Below are 25,990 nucleotides of genomic sequence, written 5' to 3'. Positions count from 1 at the left end.
GAATGGTGGGCTCCGTGTGGTTCCCAAGTTGTGCAGCGGCTGTAAACTGAAAATTTACGGAGTAAGCAGCAACCAGTCACAAAATCGTGTTTTCTTTATTTACTTTTGCAAATCGATTTCAACTGATTAACAGCTACAAACACGAGAATAAAAATAAAAATAATTAATAACAGTGACCAAATGAATAAATGTACATAAAGCAACGTAAAACCAATTAAATGTATATAGATGCATTAAACCATTTAAAATGCGCATACAAATTTACCTTTCAACGAATATGTTCCCTGAGTAGTAACACCGTATTAAGCAGAGGCCAAACATTAAGTGGTACGTCGAGAACTGACTGTGACAACGAGGAACTGTAAGGGGGCGCTGCAAAGCAAACCCACCCTCTATGCGAAAAGATACAGTTAAAATAAAAATGAGAAGAAGAAATTACATACAACGTGAGGTAAAATATAATGATAAAATACTGAAATATTTACAAAAAAGGGATATATTGACAAAGATTTTGTCAGCCACATAGTACTGTTACATACGCCAAAAAGCGATTGTACAAATTAGTAAAAAGGAACAAATGTAGGTCGATTTGCAAAAGTAAATAAAGAAAACATGATTTTGCGACTGGTTGTTGCTTACATGGTAATTTTAATGTGAGATCTGTTTGTGAGCAGGTGGAATTTGTTGTAGATTCACATGGGGAGAAACTCCTGGCTTTTTTTCTTTTTATGAAGCATACAACACACAGGTGTTTAGGCATCTTCTATTATTAGTATTGGTGTCCTTTAAACCGTCATCACCATATTTGTATACATGTAAGAAAGTGTGAAACGGGCAGAAATGCTTAAAGTACAATCACTTATATGTGAGATGATATAAGCTAATACTGACAAAAGACCAAATATTATTCACATAACATAACATATCATCTCCCCCAAGAACCATGGACCTTGTCATTGGTGGGGAAGCTCACGTGCCTCAGCAAAATAGAGTGTCGTACAGTAGTTGCAACCACAGCGGAGGGGTATCTGTTGAGAGGCCAGACAAATGTGTGGTTCCTGAAGAGGGGCAGCAGTCTTTTCAGTAGTTGCAGTTGCAACAGTCGAGCTGATTGACTGATCTGGCCTTGTAACACTAACCAAAACGGCCTTGCTGTGCTGGTGCTGCAAATGGCTGAAAGCAAGGGGAAACTACAGCCGTAATTTTTCCCGAGGGCACGCAGCTTTACTGTATGCTTAAATGATGGTGGTATCCTCTTGGGTAAAATATTCTGGAGGTAAAATAGTTCCCCGTTCAGATCTTGGGGTGTGGGCTACTAAGGAGGATGTCGTCACAAGGAGAAACAAAACTGGTGTTCTGCTGATTGGAGTGTGGAATGTAAGATCCCTTAATAGGGCAGGTAGGCTAGAAAACTTAAAAAGGGAAATGGATAGGTTAAAGTTAGATGTAGTGGGAATTAGTTAAGTTCAGTGACAGGAAGAACAAGACTTCTGGTCAGGGGAATACAGTGTTATATATACAGAATCATATAGGACGAATGCAGGAGTCGGTTTCATGATGAATAAAAAAATGGGAACACAGGTAAGGTACTATGAACAGCATATTGAATGCCTATTTGTAGCCAAGATAGACACGAAGCCCACATCTATCACACTAGTACAAGTTTATATGTCAAGTAGCTCCACAGATGATGAAGAGATTGAAGAAATGTGATAAAAGAAATTATTCAGATAGTTAAGGGAGACAAAAATTTAGTAGTCATGGGGGACTGGAATACGATTGTAGGAAAAGGAAGAGAAGGAACTGTAATAGGTGAATACGGACTGGGGGTGTGGGATGAAAGGGGAAGACGCCTGGTAGAATTTCGCACAGGGCATAACTTAATCATAGCTAAAACTTGGTTTAAGAATCATGAAAGAAGGTTGTATTCATGGAAGAGGCCTGGAGACACTGAATGTTTCATATAGATTACATAACAGTAAGACAGAGAATTAGGACCCAGGTTTTAAATTGTAAGACATTTCCAGGGACAGATGTGAACTGTGACCACAATATATTGGTTATGAACTATAGATTGAAACTGAAGAAACTGCAAAAAGGTAGAAATTTAAGGAGATGGAACCTGGATAAACTGAAAGAACCAGAGGTTGTAGAGAGTTTCAGGGGGAGCATTAGGGAAGAATTGACAAGAACAGGGGAAAGGAATGTAGAAGAAGAATGGGTAGCTCTGAGAGATGAAATAGTGAAGGCAGCAGAGGATCAAGTAGGTAAAAAGAAGAGGGCTTGTAGAAATCCTTGGGTAACAGAAGAGAGATTGAATTTAATTGATGAAAGGAAAAAATACAGAAATGCAGTAAATGAAGCAGGCAAAAAGGAATACAAACATCTCAAAAATGAGAATGACAGGAAGTGCAAAATGGCGAAGCAAGGATGGCTAGAGGACAGATGTAAAGACATAGAAGCACATATGAGTAGGGGTAAGATAGATACTGCCTACAGGAAAATTAGAGAGACCTTTGGAGAAAAGCGAACCACCTGTATGCACATCAAGAGCTCAGATGAAAAACCCATCCTATGCAAAGAAGGGAAAGCAGAAAGGTGGAAGGAATATATAGAGAGTCTATACAAGGACAATGGACTTCAGGGCAATATTATGGAAATGGAGCAGGATGTAGAGGAAGATGAAATGGGAGATGTGATACTGCATGAAGAATTTGACAGAGGACTGAAAGACCTGAGTCAAAACAAGGGCCCAGGAGTAGACAACATTCCATTGGAACTACTGACGGCCTTAGGAGAGCAAGTCCTGACAAAACTCTACCACCTGGTGAGCAAGATGTATGAGACAAGTGAAATACCCTCAGACTTCAAGAAGAATATAATAATTCCAATCCTAATGAAAGGAGGTGTTGATAGATGTGAAAATTACTGAACTATCAGTTTAATAAGTCACGGTTGCAAAATACTAACACAAGTTCTTTACAGACGAATGGAAAAACTGGTAGAAGCCAACCTTTGGGAAGATCAATTAGGATTCCGTGGATATGTTGGAACACGTGACACAATACTCACCCTACGGCTTATCTTAGAATATAGATTAAGGAAAGGCAAACCTACATTTCTGGCATTTGGAGACTTACAGAAAGCTTTTGACACTGTTGACTGTAATACTGTCTTTCAGGTTCTGAAGGTGGCAGGGAGCAAAAGGCTATTTACAATTTGTACAGAAACCAGATTGCAGTTATAAGAGTCAAGGGGAGTGGTTGAGAAGGGAGTGAGACAGGGTTCTGGCCCATCCCCCATGATATTCAATCTGTATTTTGAGCAATCAGTAAAGGAAACGAAAGAAAAATTTGGAGTAGGAATTATAATCCATGGAGAATAAATAAAAGCTTTGAGGTTTGCTGATGGCATTGTAATTCCCTCAGAGACAGCAAAGGACCTAGAAGAGCAACTGAATGGAATGGACATTGTCTTGAAAGGAGAATATAAGATGAACAACACTAAAAGCAAAATGAGGTTAATGGAATGTAGTCAAATTAAATCAGGTGATGCTGAGGGTATTAGATTAGGAAATGAGATATTTAAAATAGTAAATGAGTTTTGTTATTTGGGGAGCAAAATAACTGAGGAGGGTTTGAGTAAAGAGGATATACTTGTGAAATGTAAATTGGCTATGACAAGGAAAATGTTTCTGACTAAGAGAAATTTTTTAACATCTAGTACAAATTTGAATGTCAGAAAGTCGTTTCTGAAAGTATTTTTGTGAAGTATAGGTATGTATGGAAGTGAAACATGGACAATAAATAGTTTAGACAAGAAGAGAATACAAGCTTTCGAAATGTGGTGCTACAGAAGAATGCTGAAGATTAGATGGGTAGATCACATAACTAATGAGGAGGTACTGAATAGAATTGGGGAGAAGGGGAATTTGTGGCACAACTTGACTAGAACAAGGGATCGATTGGTAGGACACATTCTGAGGCATCAGTGGATCACAAATTTAGTATTGGAGGGAAGTGTGGAGGGTAAAAATCGTAGAGGGTGACCAAGAGATGAATACTCTAAGCAGATTCAGAAGGATGTAGGTTGCAGTAGGTACTGGGAGATGAAGAAGCTTGCACAGGATAGAGAAGGATGGAGAGCAGCACCAAACCAGTCTCAGGACTGAAGACCACAACAACAACATATCACATCACTGTGTCTATCCATGAAAATACTGCCCCATCTGAACATGCACAAACTATCTTTGTTCTTTATTTTGTGATAGTAATACAGTCATGGAAAAAACACTGGCAAAAATGTATAAAGTCAGGTATTTTTGCACAACAGTTGGTGTGTCCTATTATAACCGATCATCTGCTAATTGTAAAAAAAAAATCTGACCATAGATGTTTGTTACAAAGTGAAATTGAGGCAAAGATACCACTAATGCTGCTTCATGCTTTGAGTGTTGAAAGTTACCGCAATGTGTTAAACAAAACATTCACTCTGAACATAAAAACAATAAAAAAAATTTCTGTAAAAGTACAAGCCAGTTGTACAAGAGGTCAATGAAAGACGAAAGTTGGTAAGCTATCAGAACCATTGCAAAAAGTCAAAAGTGTAGAATAGCACATAGGTGTAGATAGTAGATACAGGTATGAGTAGTAGCATTACATTAAAGTGAAGTAATTATATCGAAATCATATGAAAAGTATAGCACGCATTTAAAAATGTAGGTCACCACATAGATGTTTGTGGATGAATAGTAATCACAGCTCAAGTCATCTTTCTGGTATTAAACATCTTGTCTCATAAAGTACAGAAACATAATAAAGCTTTCGGATGTACTCATGCAAACATTACAGTCAATGTAAATGAAAAGATATTCATATAATGTAAATAACTGACAGATTTTAGACATTTAACATTAGACTTTCCTAACACATTAGTGGGTCAGATCCACGGATTAGGTGCTAGCGCAAGACAATGGAAGTCACAACAAAGTGACGTAACTAGTGTTATGCGTGACAAAGATCAAGCCCTGCAGGAGGCTGGAGAGGCTGAACAAACAGTAATAGCCTTTATGTCAGTACAACAGCAAACAGTAATAACCTTTATGTCAGTACAGGTAGTAAAACTTTGTAACCGTTTGGAGGAGAGATCCTTTCATGAGCTATAGTGTACACACACACACACACACACACACACACATTCTCCTCTCTGCAGGCTGGACGCACAGTGTGAGTGAGTGTTCTCTAACTCACAGAAGGATGTTTTCCCAGAAGTAGCAAGATTTTCCTCCTCTTTTTGTGTGATCTGTTGAAAACTCAACACTCCTGATATTTGGTGAGTGGCCTCATTTACTCCTAATTATAAACAAACAACAATTTTTTGACCAAAAATTAGTGCACAATATTTGCAGGAATTAACACAATATTCCAATCAGTTAATGTCTCTACACTTATGTTTGTCTGACTCAAACTTGTTGCAATATTTTTTACACTTATAGCACTGCACACAGTCAGTCGACAGCCCCAATATTTCAAACATATTGTTGTATTTAGGATACATGCCACAAGTAATCACCACAAGTACCGTTTTGACTGTTTGTATTCATATTTCATTAGGAAAGAAAAAGGAAAAGTATACATGACGGTTTCTTAATTCTTATTACAGACTTCTGAGGGTTGTGGAGGAGACTTAGATTCTTCATCCAAACTTTGTCTACTAAGTCTAGAAATTTGCTGTTTCAGTGTGAAATAAGTGTGAAGCTCAGACCACTTTGAAGTAACCTGCTTCACGGTACGCACACAGTGGAGATACGGGCACTCACCGTCGGGTCCTCTTCTGTGTGACAAAAATGTCCTCCTGAAAAGTAGTGTGTGGAGAAATCTGTGAAGAAACGCAGTCAACCGTTCCAGTTGCAAAACGTACCAGTTTCTCACAGTCATTGTTGTGTTTGGAGGGAAATGGTAAGCAGTATCATAATCCCAGTAGAGAGTGATGGCACTGCCCTCTCCTCGGTTTGTGTGTGTGCGGTGGAGTGGAAGGTTTGGAAGTGATCTGATATTAAAACTAAACTTATATCAAAATGGTACATTTCCACAGACAGTAACTCAAGTTTTGATGACGAAACTCTAAGTCCCCTTTACAACTGTAGAAGTGCCCGTAAGCTTTTCCTCCTGCAACCCTTGAAGACTGCAAGAGGACACAAATGAATTAATGACATTTAGCTGCTAGAGGGCTTTTATTTACATCAGTGGGAAAATTTGAAAATTTGTGCCAGACCAGGATTTGACCCGGGTCTCCTGCTCACTCGGCAAATGCTCTGACCACCGAGGCATCTGGACACGGTAGTCATTGCAGCTTCACGGACTACTGTATCACACCTCCTGTCAGACCTAGTTCTCAATTTACGGGTGTAATGAGCAGGGACACTATCTCAGTAGTGTGTGGATAATTGGAGAATTTGAGTCTAAAGGGAGGTGAGCCAGCATCTGTCTAGCAAGCAGGAGGTGCAGGTTCGGATCCCGGTCCAGCACAAACTTTTAATTTTCCCCACTGATGTAACTCGATGCCCACTAGCAGCTAAATGTCAGCAATTCCTTTGTGTCTCGATTCGTACTGGTTGCAGGATCAAAAAAGGTGTCTGTTCTCTTGGACACGTGAATTTTGCAGTAACTTTCATTTTCGAGTTGGAGAGGAAAAAGTACTGCGAGAACAGAAATTATAAGCCCTGCGGACGGGAGTTGACTGTTTAGACACGGGTTTCGTACCGTTCGGCCACAGTCGGTGAGGCTTTCCTCGTGAAATGTATCTCTGATAGTGGATGACATTTCACTGTGACAGGTACCGCAGCTGTATACATTTTAAGAAATCGTTATTTGCACAGTCTCAGGTGTATGACATAAATGATTGAGGACTAGCTTTGATCAAATATAAGAGAAGGGAAAAAAAATAAAAAAACTGTCCTGAGCGGGATACGGGTCCATTTGACCAAAATTTTCAGAGTAACTGTAGGCCATAACTCGACTATTGCGGACCTACAGCAGATTGGTATGAGTGCACGGAAATGTGTGTGATTTTAAACTGACTTGCCCCCAGATAGCTACCTGTTATGCTAAAGAGCATAGTTCCAAAACACAAAGGAAGGACTAGATAGGTTGAGGACAAAGGGCACTAGGAATGGGAAATGGCAGTTGGTAAGAAGGCAGCTAGGAGGAGTAGATATTCGGACAGTTGTCGTATAACAGATGGATTTTACCAACTGTCTGTGTTTAGTGGAGTGTCTCTTGCAGCCTCTTGTAACTGTAGGTGTAGGAAACATGCAGAAGTCCTCAGCAGTTAGAGAACCTGAGTCAGTTGCAAATTCTAGCAGCAGAACCTTCTTCTTCCTGTTAGATAATTCACACGGCAGAGGTATGAACCCGCAGTTGCAGGAAGTGTCGGGGGGAGAGTAACAGGTCACCGGCATTGTGAAGCCTAGTGCAGGATTGGCTCAGGTGACCGTTAATGTAGAGGAGTTATGTAGGAATTTTACAAAAGAGGATCACATCGTGATTGTGAGTGGCGCTGGGAATAGTATCGATAGGGTGAGGGAGTGTGATGCAGGTGGTGACCTGGTAGAGATAGCTACTCAAACTGGTGGCACTAACGTGCACTTCGTGCAACCGTTTCAGCGTCACGACTGGCCTCGTCGTAGTGTTGCCGTTAGGTGTGTTAACGTGGGGCTGGAGAAGGCACTGATGGAGGAGGACACAGGCTCGACTGGCAGCACTGCAATGTGACCCATCAGTAGATCGGATGTCACTAGGCATGGTCTGCACCTCAATAGGTATGGAGAGGGGAGGCTGCCAAAGCTTATAGGTAACAGTGTAGTGGGTGGTAGTGGGATCACTCGTGGAAAAATTCCTGTAGTAATTGGTGTTAGAGCTGCATCTTTTTTAGATTGAAGTCAGCTGATAGGTGTTGTTGTTGCTGTGGTCTTCAGTCCTGAGACTGGTTTGATGCAGCTCTCCATGCTACACTATCCTGTGCAAGCTTCTTCATCTCCCAGTACTTACTGTAGCCTACATCCTTCTGAATCTGCTTAGTGTATTCATCTCTTGGTCTCCCTCTATGATTTTTACCCTCCATGCTACCCTCCAATACTAAATTAGTGATCCCTTGATGCCTCAGAACATGCCCTTCCAACCGATCCCTTCTTCTTGTCAAGTTGTGCCACAAGCTCCTCTTCTCCAGAATTCTGTTCAATACCTCCTCATTAGTTATGTGATCTATCCATCTAATCTTCAGGATTCTTCTGTAGCACCATATTTCGAAAGCTTCTATTCTTTTCTTGTCTAAACTATTTATAGTCCATGTTTCACTTCCATACATGGCTACACTCCATACAAATACTTTCAGAAACGACTTCCTGACACTTAAATCTATACTCGATGTTAACAAATTTCTCTTCTTCAGAAATACTTTCCTTGCCATTGCCAGTCTACATTTTATATCCTCTCTACTTCGACCATCATCAGTTATTTTGCTCCTCAAATAGCAAAATTCCTTTACTACTTTAAGTGTCTCATTTCCTAATCAAATACCCTCAGCATCACCCGACATAATTCGACTACATTCCATTATCCTCGTTTTGCTTTTGTTGATGTTCATCTTATAGCCACCTTTCAAGACACCATCCATTCCGTTCAACTGCTCTTCCAAGTCCTTTGCTGTCTCTGACAGAATTACAATGTCATCGGCGAACCTCAAAGTTTTATTTCTTCTCCGTGGATTTTAATATCTACTCCGAATTTTTCTTTTGTTTCCTTCACTGCTTGCTCAATATACAGATTGAATAAAGTCGGGAAGAGGCTACAACCCTGTCTCACTCCCTTCCCAACCACTGCTTCCCTTTCATGTCCCTCAACTCTTATAACTGCCATCTGGTTCCTGTGCAAATTGTAAATAGCCTTTCGCTCTCTGTATTTTAACCCTGCCACCTTCAGAATTTGAAAGGGAGTATTCCAGTCAACATTGTCAAAAGCTTTCTCTAAGTCTACAAATGGTAGAAACGTAGGTTTGCCTTTCCTTAATCTATCTTCTAAGATAAGTCGTAACGTCATTATTGCCTCACGTGTTCCAACATTTCTACGGAACGGATGGGTTAAACAAAAGGTTTCAAATGGTAGGCATCCTTTTTTATTTAACTAAGGCATTTGATTGTGTTGTTCAAAGAATATTGCTGCAGAAGTTGACCATTATGGAATACAGGGGGTAGCTCACAATTGGTTCACCTCTCATTTTAACAATACAGCAAAACATCATGATCCACAGTGTTGAGAATGTGTACAATGTGGGGTCTGAGGGGGGGGGGGGGTGGGAGGGGAGGGGGGGGGCTGCACCAGCGATCAGTGCTGGGGCCACTCTGTCCCTTATTTATATAAATGATATGCCTCCAAGTATTACAGGTGATTCTAAAATATTTCTGTTCACTGATGACACCAGCTTGGTAGTAAAAGATGTGTGCAACATTGGCTCTGTTTCAGATAATGCAGTTCATGACATAAGTTCACAGCTTGTAGAAAAGAAACTAATGCTAAATTACAGTAAGACTCGGTCTTTACAGTATCTAACAGACAATTCAACAAAACCTGACATTTTAATTTCACTGAATGGGCATGTGATTATTTAAATTGAACAGATCAAATTTCTAGGTGTTTAGGTAGATAGTAAACTATTCAGGATCTTGTCTAAAGACTTAATGGTGCCATTTGTGCTATTTAAATGGTATCTGAAATAGGTGATAGTTTGATACAAAAAGTCATTTACTTTGCTTATTTTTATTTTCTTATGACATTTTGTATTATATTATGGGGGAACTCTTCCCATTCTCTAAGGGTATTTGTGGCTGAGAAACAGGCAGTTCGGGCAATAACTGAATCTATTGTCGACCCTTGTTCATTAGTCTGGACATTCTGAAATTGGCCTATAAATATATGTATTCTTTACTGTCATTTATTGTTAACAATATCAGCTTATTCCCAAGAATTAGCAGCTTTCACTCAGTTAATACTAGACAAAAGTCCAATCTCCATTTGGGTCGCACTTCGTTGGCTCTTGTGCAGAAAGGGGTGCATCCATTTTCAATAAGCTACCACAAGAATTCAAATGTCTTAGCAGTAATCCACACTCTTTCAAATAGAAACTGAAGAGCTTCCTCATGAGCCACTTGTCATGTTCTGTCAAGCAGTTCCTTGAAAAAATAAGCCGATTCCTGTGTTATATTGTTGATTTTGTTTACATAAACTTATGGCTTGTCTTTTTTGGGTTCATAAACATTTTATTTTATCTGTCAATACTTTTATGCTGTAATTTCATGTACTGACCAGTCCCATGACCTTAAAGATTTGTTCCTCAATTTGGTTTTACAAAACTAGTTGCTTAAAATAAAAAAATTAAAAAAAAAGTTCCTGAAGATTATGATTCCTGCTGACCAGTCAAATGTAGGCAAACTTTAAATTACTGCCTGTGGGTAGTTATGTTTGTTGCAAATTTTCTGTGGTGTCTACTGGGTGATGCACGACTGTGCTAATTATAGCATACTGTCATTAATTTATTAAGATGGTAATTTACGTTGGAGAAATGGAACTACACTAAAATAGTAGACATGTAGTACCACAAGATTTGATGTTGTTAACAGTGAAATCTAAGGGCTAGCTAATGTGGAAAGACACTGAATTAACTGTTATTGTAACAAGTGGAGTAGCACCTTATTCTGACAAAAGCACACTGGTAGACACACACAGACTGATTCCCTTCCTGGAGGAGGTTTTGTATGCTCATTGCTGACTCTCCTTAATATTGTGGCCATAGCTTATCATAAGTGCCCTTCTGACCTCTGATTATTCCGAAAATTTTGCTCGGTTTGATGTTGCTTATGCTGCTCTGGCATTATCTTCAGTTTTTTTGCCTCCCTGTTTATTGATCCTATTAATATTTGAGTGTTCACAGTTGGTGATGAGTCAGGTATATGTGAAACAAATTGAAATTCAGTCTTTGATATCTTTGAAGCTATTTTACTTACAATTCCCTTATTTTTAAGTATTCTGAAATTCTACCTGCCCCAAATTGGCTAGTGTATTGTGACCTGTGACTTGGATATTTCCTAAAAACTATTTTATCTTCGCATGGCACTCAGTTAGAATATCAAAGTCGTCAAAACTGGTGAGCAGTTTGCAAGCAGGTCATTTAAATTTTGTCTCTCTCATTTTTTTCTCTAATAAAGACAAGATAATCTGACACAACTTTAACTATGTATTTAATTGTGTTTTAAAGGGGTCGAGGGCTGAAAAGATTGAGAAAGCTGGACATATGGTGTGGACCTGGCTTGGACAATGAGACAATAATTGCCATCAGCCGTGGGCTCCCTGCTTTGCGGAACTCTCTGTCTGTGATGCAAAGGTGCTCTTGGCTGCTGCCATCTCTGAGATCTACCGCCTGGAACAGCTTGAAATGTAAGCACTGCTACTGACTTTGTAGTGTAGTTCAAACAAAATAACTGGCTAGCTGATGAAACTGTAACTGGTGAATGAGTTGAGAACTGTATGAGTAATTCATAAATGTGATGATTGAAAATGTGTTAAAAATCATAAGTGCAGCCATTAAATGAAAACACATTGGGGGACATTAAAATTGCAACAGTACACAACTGGAACATGAGGAACATCAAATTTGCTTGAAGGGTACTGAATGTTTGGATACGCAAACAACTGGCATTTCAGTGTAACCCCACAGAGTAAGTAGAAGTAAATCCACTACCTTCTGTATGTGAGGAAAGATTACACAGTGGATTTCACATTCAGAAATCACATTAGATGTTGTTCGTGAAAAGGTTGCATTATACCTTGTGTAAGATGGAGAAATGTCTGTCGGCACATGTCAGGATATGAGAGCAGCACGGTTGTGGCCTGTAGAGACTGTTGTTTATCAATGAATGATGTTACTGCTTACATCAGTCGAGATCCGACAACTCTACTGCAAATATGGAACCGATGTATACTTGCACCAAGAATGATCAAAAGTACTGTTTGTTAACAAAACCAAAACTCAATTATAATGTCCTCGGACAAATATCCACACGACTATATGCACATGTCAAAGAAAGTTTTGCATCGCCCTGGTTCCCAGAACTCTTGAAGATAGACATTGACTGTGGATATTGTATCACAGACACAGTCCCTTTGACTGTTGAGAGATGTCACTAAACCTGCCCAAAGGTGTAAACAATCCTGCATGAGCAGCACATATTAGATGTGAGGGGGTCCGCTAGCCAATCAGTTCCAGTCATCTACCAGGAAGTAAAAGGTACACGGCTTGTGTTGTCTGTATTTCAATCGTCGCAGTTTGATCACATCCCCAGTGTTACTTTGTGCCAGGAAGGGCTTTCAACAAGGGAAGTGTCCAGGCATCACGGATTGAACCAAAGAGATGTTGTTCAGATGTGGACAAGATACAGAGAGACAGGATCTGTCGATGACATGCCTTGCTCAGGCCGTCCAGTGGATGACCGCTATCTACAGATTAAGCCTCACAGGAACCCTGATAGCACTGCCACCGTGTTGAATAATGCTTTTCGTGCAGCCACAGGACGTCATTTTGTGACTCAACTGCACGCAGTAGTCTGCATGATGTGCAACTTCACTCCTGATGCCCGTGGTGAGGTCCATCTTTGCAACCGTGACACCATGCAGAGTGGTACAGATGGGCCCAACAACATGCCGAATGTACAGCAGTCCGGACCACTACGTCTGAAGGTCTCGCAGTATGGTGGTACAACGTGCAATGTGTGGTTTTCACGAGCAATAAACATCATTTCCACCCTTTTTATGTTGATCTCTATTCCAATTTTCTGTCTTGGAACCGAAGTGATGCAAAACTCTTTTTTGATGTGTGTATAACAGAAATGTCTCTGCTGTGGACATCGTGTGTTATGTTCCTACACGATGAATCCTAGAGTTGCAGTAGGAGGCGGCGTGAAGTGTGGGGACGTTGTTGTTGCTGCTGGCATGCAACAGCTGATGTGCTGCCGGTGAAGATCGGGACAAACTGGGCTGAGTTGCCAGCGTGGAGTGCTGAGATGGAACTGCCAGTACTGCCGAATGGTGGCATTGCATCTGATCTGCTGGTACTGTCCGCTCCATAGCATGTAAATGACTTTGTATGGTTTTGTAATGGCTTAAATAGTCGGAGCAGACGAGTATTTGCATGGCGCTGCAAGGCAGCGTGACTAGGCGTAGCGAAATAGTGTTGTGCTGATAGTGTTCTCTGCTGTAACAGGCAGACTTACAAAAGAACATTCCAAAATCAAGATAGGAGACGAGGTACTGGCAGAAGTAAAGCTTTGAGGACGGGGCGTGAGTCGTGCTTGGGTAGCTCAGGTGGTAGAGCACTTGCCCACGAAAGGCAAAGGTCCCGAGTTCGAGTCTCAGTCTGGCACACAGTTTTAATCTGCCAGGAAGTTTCATATCAGCGCACACTCCACTGAAGAGTGAAAATCTCACACTGGAAACATTCCCCAGGCTGTGGCTAAGCCATGTCTCCACAATATCCTTTCTTTCAGGAGTGCTAGCTCTGTAAGGTTTGCAGGAGAACTTCTGTAAAGTTTGGAAGGTGGAAGACGAGGTACTGCCAGAAGTAAAGCTGTGAGGACGGGGTGTGAGTCGTGCTTGGGTAGCTCAGTCGGTAGAGCACTTGCCCGCGAAAGGCTAAGGTCCTGAGTTCGAGTCTCGGTCTGGCACATAGTTTTAATCTGCCAGGAAGTTTCAACAATCCCAAATGTCAATAAACGATCTCGATGAAACTTGGCGGGTGTGTTGAGGGGCCAAATAGTACAGTATATATTTTTTTGTTGGTACCTAATTTCACTATTAAGGGATAAAACACACCCTGAAAGACAATTTGGCAGTTTAGGTTTAGAAGGAATATCTTCAAGACAATATATAAAAAATGTTTTTCGTATGAAAGGTCATGTGTAATTAATATTCTTGAAAACTGTGTAATCAGCTTCTGTAATAATTTGAAATTTTGCAAAATGCTGCCTACTGCAGTTCTATTGTGTTGTTTCTCAGGTGGAGACTGACATCATAATCATTCAGCAGATGTAAATCAGAAAGTCTTCTCACAAAAACTTCCAACATCGCCAACTGTATACTTCCCACAGCTGTACCTGTGCTGTCGATCCCTTTGGTATCACTAGGTGAGGGTGAACGAGTTCTTTGTCTTCAGGTACGATGCTCTATATGGTTCTTTCACACTGACCACTGCAATAATCTAACAACAATACAGATATTCTCCCTCACTGGGAAAGAAAACAGCTTTCAAATATCTTTCGACTTGGTCGGGTGTTTGTTTGGTGACATTTTGATGGTATGACAAGGACATTTGTGGCTTCAAAAAGAAAGTCTCAAGTTCTCGGACCAAACTCACCATTGTTTTCTCTTACAACTATGAAAAGGCAGCTGGTCAATGTGATAAAACCATTTAGAGCATTGTACATGAGGAGAAGGAACTTGTTCGTAAGGCGATCCCAATAGGCTCGATGGCACAGGTACAGCCGTGGGACGTATACAGCTTTTGATTTTGGAAGTGGTGTCAATCTTCACTTGTGAAGTAATGAAATCGAGCTGCAGTCACTAGCACTAAACAACCAATTCTCTTCACCAAGACTTATAGATATATTGAAATATGCCTGATCCACAACAGAATATTTTGAGTACCATCTGTGACAATTTGGAATCCTGCTGAATTTTGTTTTATATTGTCTTCTCTGTTGCGTATATTACAAGAAGAAATTTCATTCATTTTATGTGCATGCTGTAAGAAAACATGTTTCAAGAATTTCTTTACAAATTATCATCGTCATTATTTTCTACAATAATAAGTAGTTACTTATTATTTTCAATTAACAAAATACACACATGTGAAATGCTAAACGAAGAAAGGAAAGGAACAAGAATGTAAAATAACAACTGAAGAAATAAAAAAAAAATAAGTGAAATGAATAATTTGAATTGTAATGAAAGTTTATATATCTTAAAAAGTAAAATCCAGGATGGAATGTAACAATACCAGAGAAGGAAAGTTGCGGAGATGAAGAGTCGCGATTGGCACAGTAAAGAGATTCACACCATCATAGCTTTTGGCCATGAAGGCCTTTGTCAGCAGTAGACACACATACACATACACACACGCACACAAACACTCACACAAACACAACTTGCACACACGTCTGCAGTCTCAGAGAGCTGAAACTACACTTTTACATATCTTAATCTACGTTGAAAATACTCTGACAGCACACATTGTGTACAGCTTCTTTTCAAAAAATTGTATTTCAGAAACCAGCTTTATTGCATAGGGAAGCTTGAAAGCTTCTTTAATTTACGTTATACAAAAATTTTCATTTCTCGAAATTAATTTGATTTGATTTGATTTATTATTGGTCCAGTTTTATCTTACATCACAAATTGTGCAATTAATATTGGACAGGTCAAAGATAAGTTACAATAATACATAGTATTAGCAAAATAGTAGGCAAATTAAAAATAAGTACTTATTACAATTAATTTTGTTATATATTTAGAAATTCTCTGGCAGAATAGAAACAGTGCTTTATTAGAAATGCCTATAGTTTAGCTTTAAATATTGGATGAGTAGCATTTTTTATTTCCTCTGGTATCTTATTGTGTAGTATTACACCAATGTTAATTATGCTCCTCTGATAGGTGGTTGTTCTGTGATATTTTTGATGTATATATGATTTCCCTCTGGTTCTATGGTTGTGTACATTTTTGTTCTGCAGCAGTTTATCTTTTTCACTATGGACTACCACCTGAAAACAGGCAGTTTCATAAATGAATAAACTTGGAACATTTAGAACACCAAGCTCTGTAAAATGGGGTTTACAGGACTCCATCTTTTTAAGGCCACAAATTATTCTTAAAGCTCTTTTTTGCATTCTAAAAACCTTTACACTGTGAGTTGAGTATCCCCAGAAAATGATCCCATATCTGATTAGTGAGCGGAACTGTGCATAGTATCCCTGCAGTACTGTTGTTTTGCTTGTTGTAGCCTTTAAAATTCTTAGGCCATAGCATACAGATGATAGATTTCTACACAAGTTATTTATATGTGTGTCCCACTTTAAGTCTTGCTGAACCCTAAGACCCAAGAATTTTTTGACACTTACATTTTCTAGGGGATCATTTTTTAATTAGGCTTGAATAGACATTTGATTACTTCGAGGAATTAAATGAAAATCGACACACACAGTTTTTTCAGTATTTATAACGAGTTTGTTTTTTTGTGAACAACTCAGAAAGTCTTTTCATAGAACTTTCTGCTGTGGACCGCAAAGTTTCTGGACTGGATCCAGTGAGCAATATGCTGGTGTCATCGGCAAACAGGATAGTTTTTGTGGAACTCATATATTCGACTAAGTCATCCACATAAATCGAGAAGAGTAGTGCCCTAAGATTGAGCCCTGTGGTACACCATATTTTATTGGTAATTCACTAGATAGAAAGGAGTTCTTTCTTGTTTTATTCATTTTGTTGAATTCATACTGAAGTGATACTTTCTACCTGTAGTTTTTTAGGTATGGACACAACCAGCTATGTGCTATACCTCTTACTCCTCATCTTTCTAATTTTTCAAGCAGAATGTTATGGTCCAGGATGTCAAAGGCTTTTGATAGATCTAGAAAAATACCTGCAGCTAATTTATGTTGATCAAGGGATTTTAAAATGCAATCCAAGAATTCGAAAATTGCTGTCTGTGTAGATTTAGACTTTCTAAAACCATGTTGTTGTATTTTAAGAGGTGCATATTTATTTATAAAACTTAAAAGTCTGTCATAGAAGAGTTTTTCTAGAATTTTTGAGAAGGAACTTAACTGTGACACGAGTCGGTAGTTCGATATTTTATCAGAAGAACCTTTTTTAGCAGTGGTGAAACTTTTGCTATTTTAAAAATACCTGGAAATACACTAGTTTTTAAAGAGAGGTTGAAAATTTTTGCCAAGGGGTTTGCTATGTTGTGAGCACATGCTTTTAATATGAAATCAGGTACTTTATCATGACCACTTGGCGTTTTATTGCTTAATGATTTAATTTTGCTTATAATTTCATTGGGGTTCATTTCATAAACATACGTAGGAGCAGCCGAGATCACTGACTTGCCGGAGAAACTTGGGACCGGTCCTTGACAGTTTACTTGAATCAGGTCTGCAGCTAGTGAAGTGAAGTATTCATTGAATTTTTCCACAACTGAATATGTGTCTGTGACTTTTGAGCCTTCTAGTGTTAGTGATACATTCTTTTTCTTTGGCGCTGAACTACAACTTTCTTTCTTTGTAACTCTCCACGGGGATCTCATTTTGTTAGATGAGTTTCTTATCAAATTGTCATTCCACATAATTTTTGCCTCTTTGACTACTATACCATAGATTCTTTTGTAGGCTTTTGAATAATCTGCGAATTCTTGGCTTACTCTATATTTCTTACAACAGTAGTGCAGAAATCTCTTTCTCTCACTGGAAATTTTTATGCCTTTAGTTACCTGTTGCTTATTATTCTAAGGTTTTACTGTTTTTGCTACTTTTGGAAACGCTACATTAAAATAGAAAGATGCTCTGAAAACTCATGTACATGCTATTAACATTTTTTGAGTGGCGATGCTTTCCCAGTTTTCCTTCGTTCTAAACATAATAAGCCAAATTACCTTTCGGGGCATGTATCACCCCTTAAAAGTGAAACTGGGCACAGACAAAAAAATATGAATCACACTATTTTTCCGCTCTACACACCCACGTAGTTTCATCAAGGTTGTTTATTGACACTTGGGATTGTTCTCGGGACATTCACCCAGCAGCAGTAACCGGTGTGACCATTTCCACTGGCAACATGTAGCCAATCAGGTTTACAGAACGTGGTATCCAACGCAAAACTTCTATTTCTTTGCACCCACACTGTGAGTATAATTGTAAAAAGGGAGAATAATCGGAGAAAGGAATATAGGTGGTTGGTACATAACTTCTCTGTAAACGGTTTAGTTATGGAGGTTACAGTTAAGTGATGAGTGACCTAAAAATTTTTTTCGTATGTCTGAGACGGACTTCCAGATGTTACTAAATATGAAAGCTCAGTACGACATACTGAGGGTTACAAATTTTTGAGAAGTTGTAACCCCTGCTGAATATCTTTCTGTTAGATTACACTTTTAGCTACTGAATATTCGTACAGCTCTTTAATGTACATGCATAGCATTTCAATATCTAAAATGAGTGAAATAGACCCGAAAGTGTTGGTTTGTTTACATCCTGCAGGAATAGCAGTGAGTCATAGGCATGCCACTTCAATACGTTCAGCTCTTTTCTGCCTGATCTTCAAGAAGGGACATCTGCTAAATTGACGGAGCAATTGTGACCTCAGATTGTGAATTCTGCTGTCCAATTCTTTATCCAAAATACCAAATGGAGGTGCGAGTTGGCGAACTGCATCACGTTTGGCAATGTGGTTTTTGTAATCAGAGAATGTAGAATCCTACAACGAATGTCTTTCACGAAATTCTTCAATTAGTTTAATCATATTATTTTTTGTCCAGTCTATCTTCACACACTGCTACCAGCTGATCGCCTGCACCCGAGACGTAACACGGGGAGCCTGCCTATGAACTGTGCAGGGATTTGTGCTGCGTTTTCAGTGAGCGAACGGATATGGGAACGCTTGCCAGGATAGAGTATTTCTTGGAATTCTAGCACTGATGTTTCAGGCACACGTTTAAGCGACAAATCTACTTGCTGAAGCTATTGTAGAGTGCCCTTCTCCTCGGGGTTCTGCCGTGAAAAATATAAAATAAAAAATCTGATTGGGTTTGGAATCTTGGTGGTTTCAGTTACGGATAAGGCGGACTTCGTATTATTGATTGAGATCGTGCTGTAATTTGACCGTGCATGGCAGACCGGGTCGGTAACACTACAAAAAGCGACTGTACGGAAATAGCATCAGAAACTAATTGAAATTTACCTTATAATCTTGTTAGACACCCAGTATTAATTACAATGTAGTCATCATGGCTGTCCTCCTAATTTCACTTGTAGGACGACCTGTCTTTCACTTTTCTCCGTCTGTTGAAAACTTCTTCAAGTTGCCACTGTCATGATCAGTTTACAAATTTGATGATAACCCCCTCGAATCACTTTTGAAACAACCTCACTTTGTAATGTAATTTTAATTTCCACCCAAAAGCACATTTAACACATCGCCAAAAAATACACGTCTTTCGTATCAAGACAAGAGAGAGAGTCCTCAATTAGTTCTTAAAAACAAAAACCTACGCAAAACTAAAAAGACGAACAAAATTATTTATAAAAATTGGTCGCTGGCGCAGCGCTCTTCTGCGTGTGCGATCGTAAATTATATCTTTGTATTAGCGGAGGCGCGGAAGTCAAAGTACCATTACAATGCCTCCTCTACTGACACGCTCCGCAAGCGAGTGTGGCAGTATAGAAAATTTACATATATATGAGAAAATAAGAAATTTACATATTACAAAAAATATTTCTGAGCACAATGCTCTTTGCATATCAGTCTTTGTATACAGTCTTTTTGGTGTGTATCTTCTTTAGGAGTCGTAACATTAATGTCTTTGAATTGCAGCGTATTATCGTTGCTTAGCACAGCGTTTGAATTCAGTTCACATGATTCGTGTTTACAATGGAATTAATTCGAACAATAAATGTTTCTATTATATTGCTCCAATGTCTTTAAACGTAGTATCAGATTCTGAGTGTGTGATTACTGCCTGGATCTCTTGCGTGTGACTTGAAGAAAATCCAAAGTTTGTTCAATGTGTCAACACGAAATTGTGATCTCCAGCAGTCAAATTTTGGTGGCGTCTACCGGGGTATAAATGGTCAATGAGGGCATAGGAAACACCTCACTGCCTAAGACAGGTGATGAGCTTGTCTTTTACACCAACCTGAAGACCTGCCGGCTTCCACTACACCATACACTTCAAGGTATATTGACACTACGTAAATATTGCTTGACCAGTGTTCCATCACGTTGGTTTCTTCTTTGCATTTTCAGTTCCATTTATATGAATCATGTGCTACATGCACAAGTCCTTTGCAGCTCATTAACATCTACTTAAAATACATTTCTTGATATAGTAAGTACATAAATATACAAATATTTACAATTAATCATTACATGAGTTAGTTACATTGTTGTCATATAGCACATATACAGAATTAAATGAAAAATATAGTAAATTTTTACGTTACATTCAATATCATTGTGCTGACATGTGAATTACATTACATTCAGATTGAAATATAAATTTTATTTATTTTATTTGTTAGCTCATTCTTTTTTTCTTTTCTTTCCTTTTTTTTCCCCTTTCGTTACACTTGCAACATTTGAAGATAATTGTGGCAACTCGCTAGAATATTCAACTTAAAATTCATCTTGCCTCCTGGAATAAAATTTACACGTATTTCAAGCTTCAAGACAGCCCTCTGTAGGAGGATAGGTTCATGGGATGATTGCTAACTACTTCATAAATACTAGTAAAGTCATCTCCTACAGTGGACTACACAAAATAAAATATGATAAATAAAATACATGTTAACTTAATATAATGTAAAAGTTCCTATACCTAATACTGTTTCTAAGTGTGGTATCCCCACTATTGCTGTTTCTAAGAGTGGTATTCCTCTATTACCATTTCTAAGAGCGGTGCCCCTCTAAATATCTTAGGATCCTAAAAGTATGTACATCAGTGTGGTAAGTGTATATATATATATATATTATATATAAAAACAAAGATGAGGTGACTTACCGAACAAAAACGCTGGCAGGTCGATAGACACACAAACAAACACAAACATACACACAAAATTCAAGCTTTCGCAACAAATTGTTGCCTCGTCAGGAAAGAGGGAAGGAGAGGGGAAGACGAAAGGATGTGGGTTTTAAAGGAGAGGGTAAGGAGTCATTCCAATCCCGGGAGCGGAAAGACTTACCTTAGGGGGAAAAAAGGACAGGTATACACTCGCACACACGCACATATCCATCCACACATACAGACACAAGCAGCGTTAATATGTCTGCTTGTGTCTGTATGTGTGGATGGATATGTGCGTGTGTGCGAGTGTATACCTGTCCTTTTTTCCCCCTAAGGTAAGTCTTTCCGCTCCCGGGATTGGAATGACTCCTTACCCTCTCCTTTAAAACCCACTTCCTTTCGTCTTCCCCTCTCCTTCCCTCTTTCCTGACGAGGCAACAATTTGTTGCGAAAGCTTGAATTTTGTGTGTATGTTTGTGTTTGTTTGTGTGTCTATCGACCTGCCAGCGTTTTTGTTCGGTAAGTCACCTCATCTTTGTTTTTATATATAATTTTTCCCACGTGGAATGTTTCCTTCCATTATATTGATATATATATATATTTATATATAAAAACAAAGATGAGGTGACTTACCGAACAAAAGCGCTGGCAGGTCGATAGACATATATATATATTGTTGGCGAATTTTCCCTAAAAGGAAATCGTTAAGCTTATGACTTTGAAGGCTTGTTCTTCTTGTCCTTCCAGTACTCGTTCATTCTCTTGGAGAGGGCCTCTTTTCTCTCCTCAGACCATTCTTGTTTGGTCCGCTGTTTTAGCGCTTCTGACTTTACTTCCCAATTGTCTATGTGTTTTCGGAAGGTGCTTCTGTCTGTGGTGTTTGTGGTGCCAATTGCTTGTAGGTCTTTTCGGACTCCTTCCATCCAGGGTGTCGAGACTTTAAGTGTCTTGATGTGTTCTAGAATTTTCTTGGTGAGTCTTGTTTCAGGGAGTCTATCTAAATGTCCGTAGAATTTAAGGCGCCTTTTTCTCATATCGTTCTCGATGTTCGAATATGCTTCTACTGTTGAGTTCTTCTGTAGTCTGTAGCCATCTGGTGTGGGTCTTCCTCCTAAAATTTTCCTCATGATTTTGCGTTCTTCTTTTTTGATTTCTTCAATCTTGATTTTCCTGTTGAGTGCTAGTGTTTCGCTGGCATACAGTACGGCGGGTTTGATCACTGTGTTATAGTGTCTGATCTTGGTGTTTCTGGAAATGCATTGTTTATTGTAGACGTTTCGTACCATGCCTAGTGATTTCCGTGTCTTCTGTTGTCTGTCTTCGTAAGCCAGTTTCTCTGTTCCGGTCGGTTCGATGATTTCGCCTAGGTATCTGAAGTGTGTGACCCCTTTAATTTTGCCGTACTTGGTTGTGATGTCGTCGCCTTCTCTTGTTAGGACTTGCGTTTTTTCAAAAGAGATTTGTAGGCCGACTTTCTCGGCGCATTCTTTCAGGATTTCGATCTGTGTTTTTGCTGATGTTGGGTCATAGGTCAGTATCGCTAGGTCGTCTGCGAATGCTAGGTAAGGGATTTCCAGTCTTTTCCTTCCTAATGTGACTGGTCTCCAGGTGTTTTGTCTCCTGACTTCAGCTTCCCATTCGCTCATTACTTTGTCCAGGACGATGTTGAACAATAGCGGGGATAGTCCATCTCCTTGTCATAGGCCAGTGTGGATTTCAAAGGGGTCCGAGATTTCGCCCATGAATTTGACTTTGGATTTTGTATTGGTTAGTGTCTGTTCGATTAGTCTTCGGGTCTTTTGGTCTAGCCCTTTTTCTCTGAGGATTTGGATGAGGGACTTTCTGTCGATCGAGTCGTAAGCCTTTTTGAAGTCGACGAAAGTGCAGATGATTTTTTTGGGGCTTGTCATGTGGGATTTTATGATTGATTTCAGGTTGAAGATTTGTTCGGGGCAGGCTCTGTTGGGTCTGAAACCCGCTTGGTATTCCGAGATGGCGGGTTCCAGTTGTCCTTGCGTTCTGGTGAGAAGGCAGGTTGATAGAATTTTGTAGATGACCGGTAGCAGGGAAATTCCTCTATAATTGTTTGTGTCTGTCCTGTCACCTTTCTTGTGTAGCGGGTGGATGAGTGCGGTCTTCCAGTCGTCAGATATGATTTCGGTTGTCTAGGTGTTCTGTATGATTTGTGTGATTTCGTTTAGCGAGTTTGGTCCTAGGTTCTTCAGCAGTTCTGCCGTTATTCCGTCTTCACCGGCTGCCTTGTTGTTTTTCAGTTTCTTTATGCAGTGGAGGATTTCTTCTTTTGTTGGTGATGGTGAGTCATCCGGTGCGTTGGCCGGTTCTCGGGGTTCGAAGGTAGAGTTAGGTTCCGGGCAATTTAGTAATTTTGAAAAGTACTTCGCGAGCTCTTCACAGTTTTCTTTGTTGGTAAGTGCCAGTTTTCCGTCTTCTTTTCTGAAGCAGAGGTTCTGTGGTGAGTATCCTTTGACTTGGTTGGCGAACGTCCTGTAGAAATCCCGTGTGTTGAAATTTCTGAAGTCTTCTTCGATGGAGTTTAGCTGATCGTTGATGTATTTGCGTTTCTCTTGTCTTATTGTTTTCGATGTTTGTTTTCGAATTTCATAGAAGTTGTCCCGTGTTTCTTGTGTTTTGTTGCTGTTGTAGTTTGTGAAAGCTGTTCTTCGATTTTGTAGGGCGATTTCGCAGGTAGTGTTCCACCAAGGGTGCCTGGGTTTTCTAGTCAGCGGGATCAGTTCTTTGGCTGTGTTCACAATTTTTTGTTTAAAGCTGGTCCAATCTTTCGCCTCTTGTTTTTCCCACTGTTCTGTGATGTTCGATTCTCTGATCTTTCTTGTATCAAATTTCGGTGAGGTCAATTTCTTTTTGTGTTGTCTTCTTGGTGTGAGTTTGATTTTGATTCTTGTTAGGTAGTGGTCCGAATCTATGTTGGCGCCTTTTCTCACTTGGACGTCGTGGATTTCTTTCTGGTATTCATAGGAGATTGCCACGTGATCTATCTGGAATTCGCCTAGTGAGTGGACTGGTGATCGCCACGTCTTTTGTTTCTTGGGCTTTTTCATCAGGGAGGTTGACATGATTTTGAGGTTGTTTTGCTGGCAGAGTTCGATCGGTCTGGTGCCGTTTTTGTTGGTGAATTTGTGTGCAGGGAAATTTCCTACTGTTTTTCTGTAGCGTTTTTCTCTGCCGATTTGTGCGTTGAAATCGCCTAGTAGAATTTTCACGTTGTCTTGGGGTATTTTTGCCAGGGTGGTTTCGAGTTTGTCCCAGAATTTGTCGGTTTCTTCTGGTTTGTCCTTGTTGTCTGCGTTCGTGGGGGCATGTACGTTGATGAGGGTGTAGTTCTTGTTGGCGTGTTTGATTCGCATGGTCATGAGCCTGTTGTTGATCGCGTTGACTTCTTTTACTGAGTCTAGGATGTTTTTGTTTACTGCGAAGGCCATGCCGAGGAGTGCTCCTCCTTTGCCGATTTTCCTGTTGGTTCCACTCTTGAAGAATCTGTAGTTTCCGTAGTCTATTGTGTCTGAATCCGTGTATCTTGTTTCTTGTAGCGCTAGGATCGAGATCTTTTGACTGGTGAGTTCCGTTGTTAGATTGTGTAATTTTCCCGTTTGTATTAGTGTCTGTATGTTGAAGGTGCCAAAGTATGTGTGTGTTTTCTTGGGTAGTTTGCCAGAGCGCTCCGACTCGCCCTTTAGTACATCTCCAGGTCCCCCAGAATCCGAGTGCCTGGTTGCCGTCTTGCGACGGGTGGATCGTCCACCTGGGGTAATGTTGTTTTTAGGTGTACTTGCCATTATGCTTGTAATTCGTCTAGCTTGCGCCAGTTTGGTAGAACCAGGGATTTTCAGTTCCTGGAGCTCGTATCAGCCGCACCATTGGTGACAGACGCTGGCCAGAGTACCGGTGGTTACCACACAGACGTGTCTGGGCTTTTGTGTTAGTTTTCTTCGTTTCGCCGGTTTTTACTCCGGGTACTTATCCTCGAGGATGTGATAGTTTTGGTCCGCCCCGAATTTGATTTCCTCGGTGCCACCCATATCTGGGAGGCTTTCCCCTATCCGCCACCTGGGGAGGCGCCCGATGGAGGATCTATTAACCTCACACGGGTGTGTGTGTGTGTGTGTGTGTGTGTGTGTGTGTGTGTCTATATATATATATATATATATATATATATATATATATATATATATATATATATATATATATATAGTTCAAGTCACTCACTCATGTTCCTATAAAGTTTGTGTAGTTCATCTCCTTCCTTTCATGAGTATCAACCAATATAAATAAATGTTTTACTTAATAAATAAATAAATCTTCTTAGATAATTGCTGCTGCGTTCCATGCTGTATATCCATTCTGTATTTACCTTGTGGTACCTGTAAAATTCTATTCATAAATAAATATGTGTGTATGTCTCTCCATACTGTCAGATAATCACGAATTATATAATGTCAAATATTTCATCAACATGTATAAATTTTTCTAAGGGAGGGATGAGAGTATGAGCCGCAACACAGGACTGACGTTTTGTTTTCTCCTTATTCTCCTTTCTATTTAATGGTGCATTAGTTCAGTTCAGTAGATGAGCTTTAATTATGTCATTAGATGACTGCTAAATATGTTCTCTTAAATAATTCTTCCAATCTGAAGTGTCAAGCCTACATAACTCCAAAAATTTCATTACAAGTTCCCATTAGATTAGTGTTAAAGTGTTATAGATTTAAATCTACTGGTATATTTCCAACAGTGGCTGCTGTAAATAATTCTTTCCACATAAATCTATACTTTCACCTTTAGTTATAAGAATATATAAGACATCACATAAGTTATTATCTCAGGCATACCAATCTTTCAATAAATAGTATTCTTTCCACTACTTTCATTCTGTATTCCATGAGTACATGTGATATAGCGTTCAAATCTAGTTTCTCCCCGCTCAACATATTCTCAATTACTCATAACATTCTCACCTATCCATTATTCATTCTTCACAAAATAACATATATTTATTCCTCAGCATTATATATATATATTCCTCTTATTCATCATCATTTCCTTTTTTTACTTCAACAATAATAATAATAAT

The 25,990-nt window shown here is 39.4% G+C and overlaps 1 protein-coding gene across 1 annotated transcript in view; it reads left to right on the top strand.

Annotated features, from left to right (window-relative positions):
* LOC124555130 overlaps nt 1-25,990 on the top strand; it is a 161,898-nt gene that overhangs the window by 104,479 nt on the left and 31,429 nt on the right. Inside the window, exon 6 of the mRNA XM_047128942.1 lies at nt 11,308-11,486. Within this exon, the coding sequence (XP_046984898.1) occupies nt 11,308-11,486 (179 nt within the window). The remainder of the gene's footprint in view (nt 1-11,307; nt 11,487-25,990) is intronic.

Source organism: Schistocerca americana, chromosome X (genome assembly GCF_021461395.2).
Source record: "Schistocerca americana isolate TAMUIC-IGC-003095 chromosome X, iqSchAmer2.1, whole genome shotgun sequence".
Classification (NCBI taxonomy): Eukaryota; Metazoa; Arthropoda; class Insecta; order Orthoptera; family Acrididae; genus Schistocerca; species Schistocerca americana.
The sequence above is the reverse complement of the archived record's forward strand: the minus strand, read 5'-3'. Positions and strand labels throughout refer to the sequence as shown.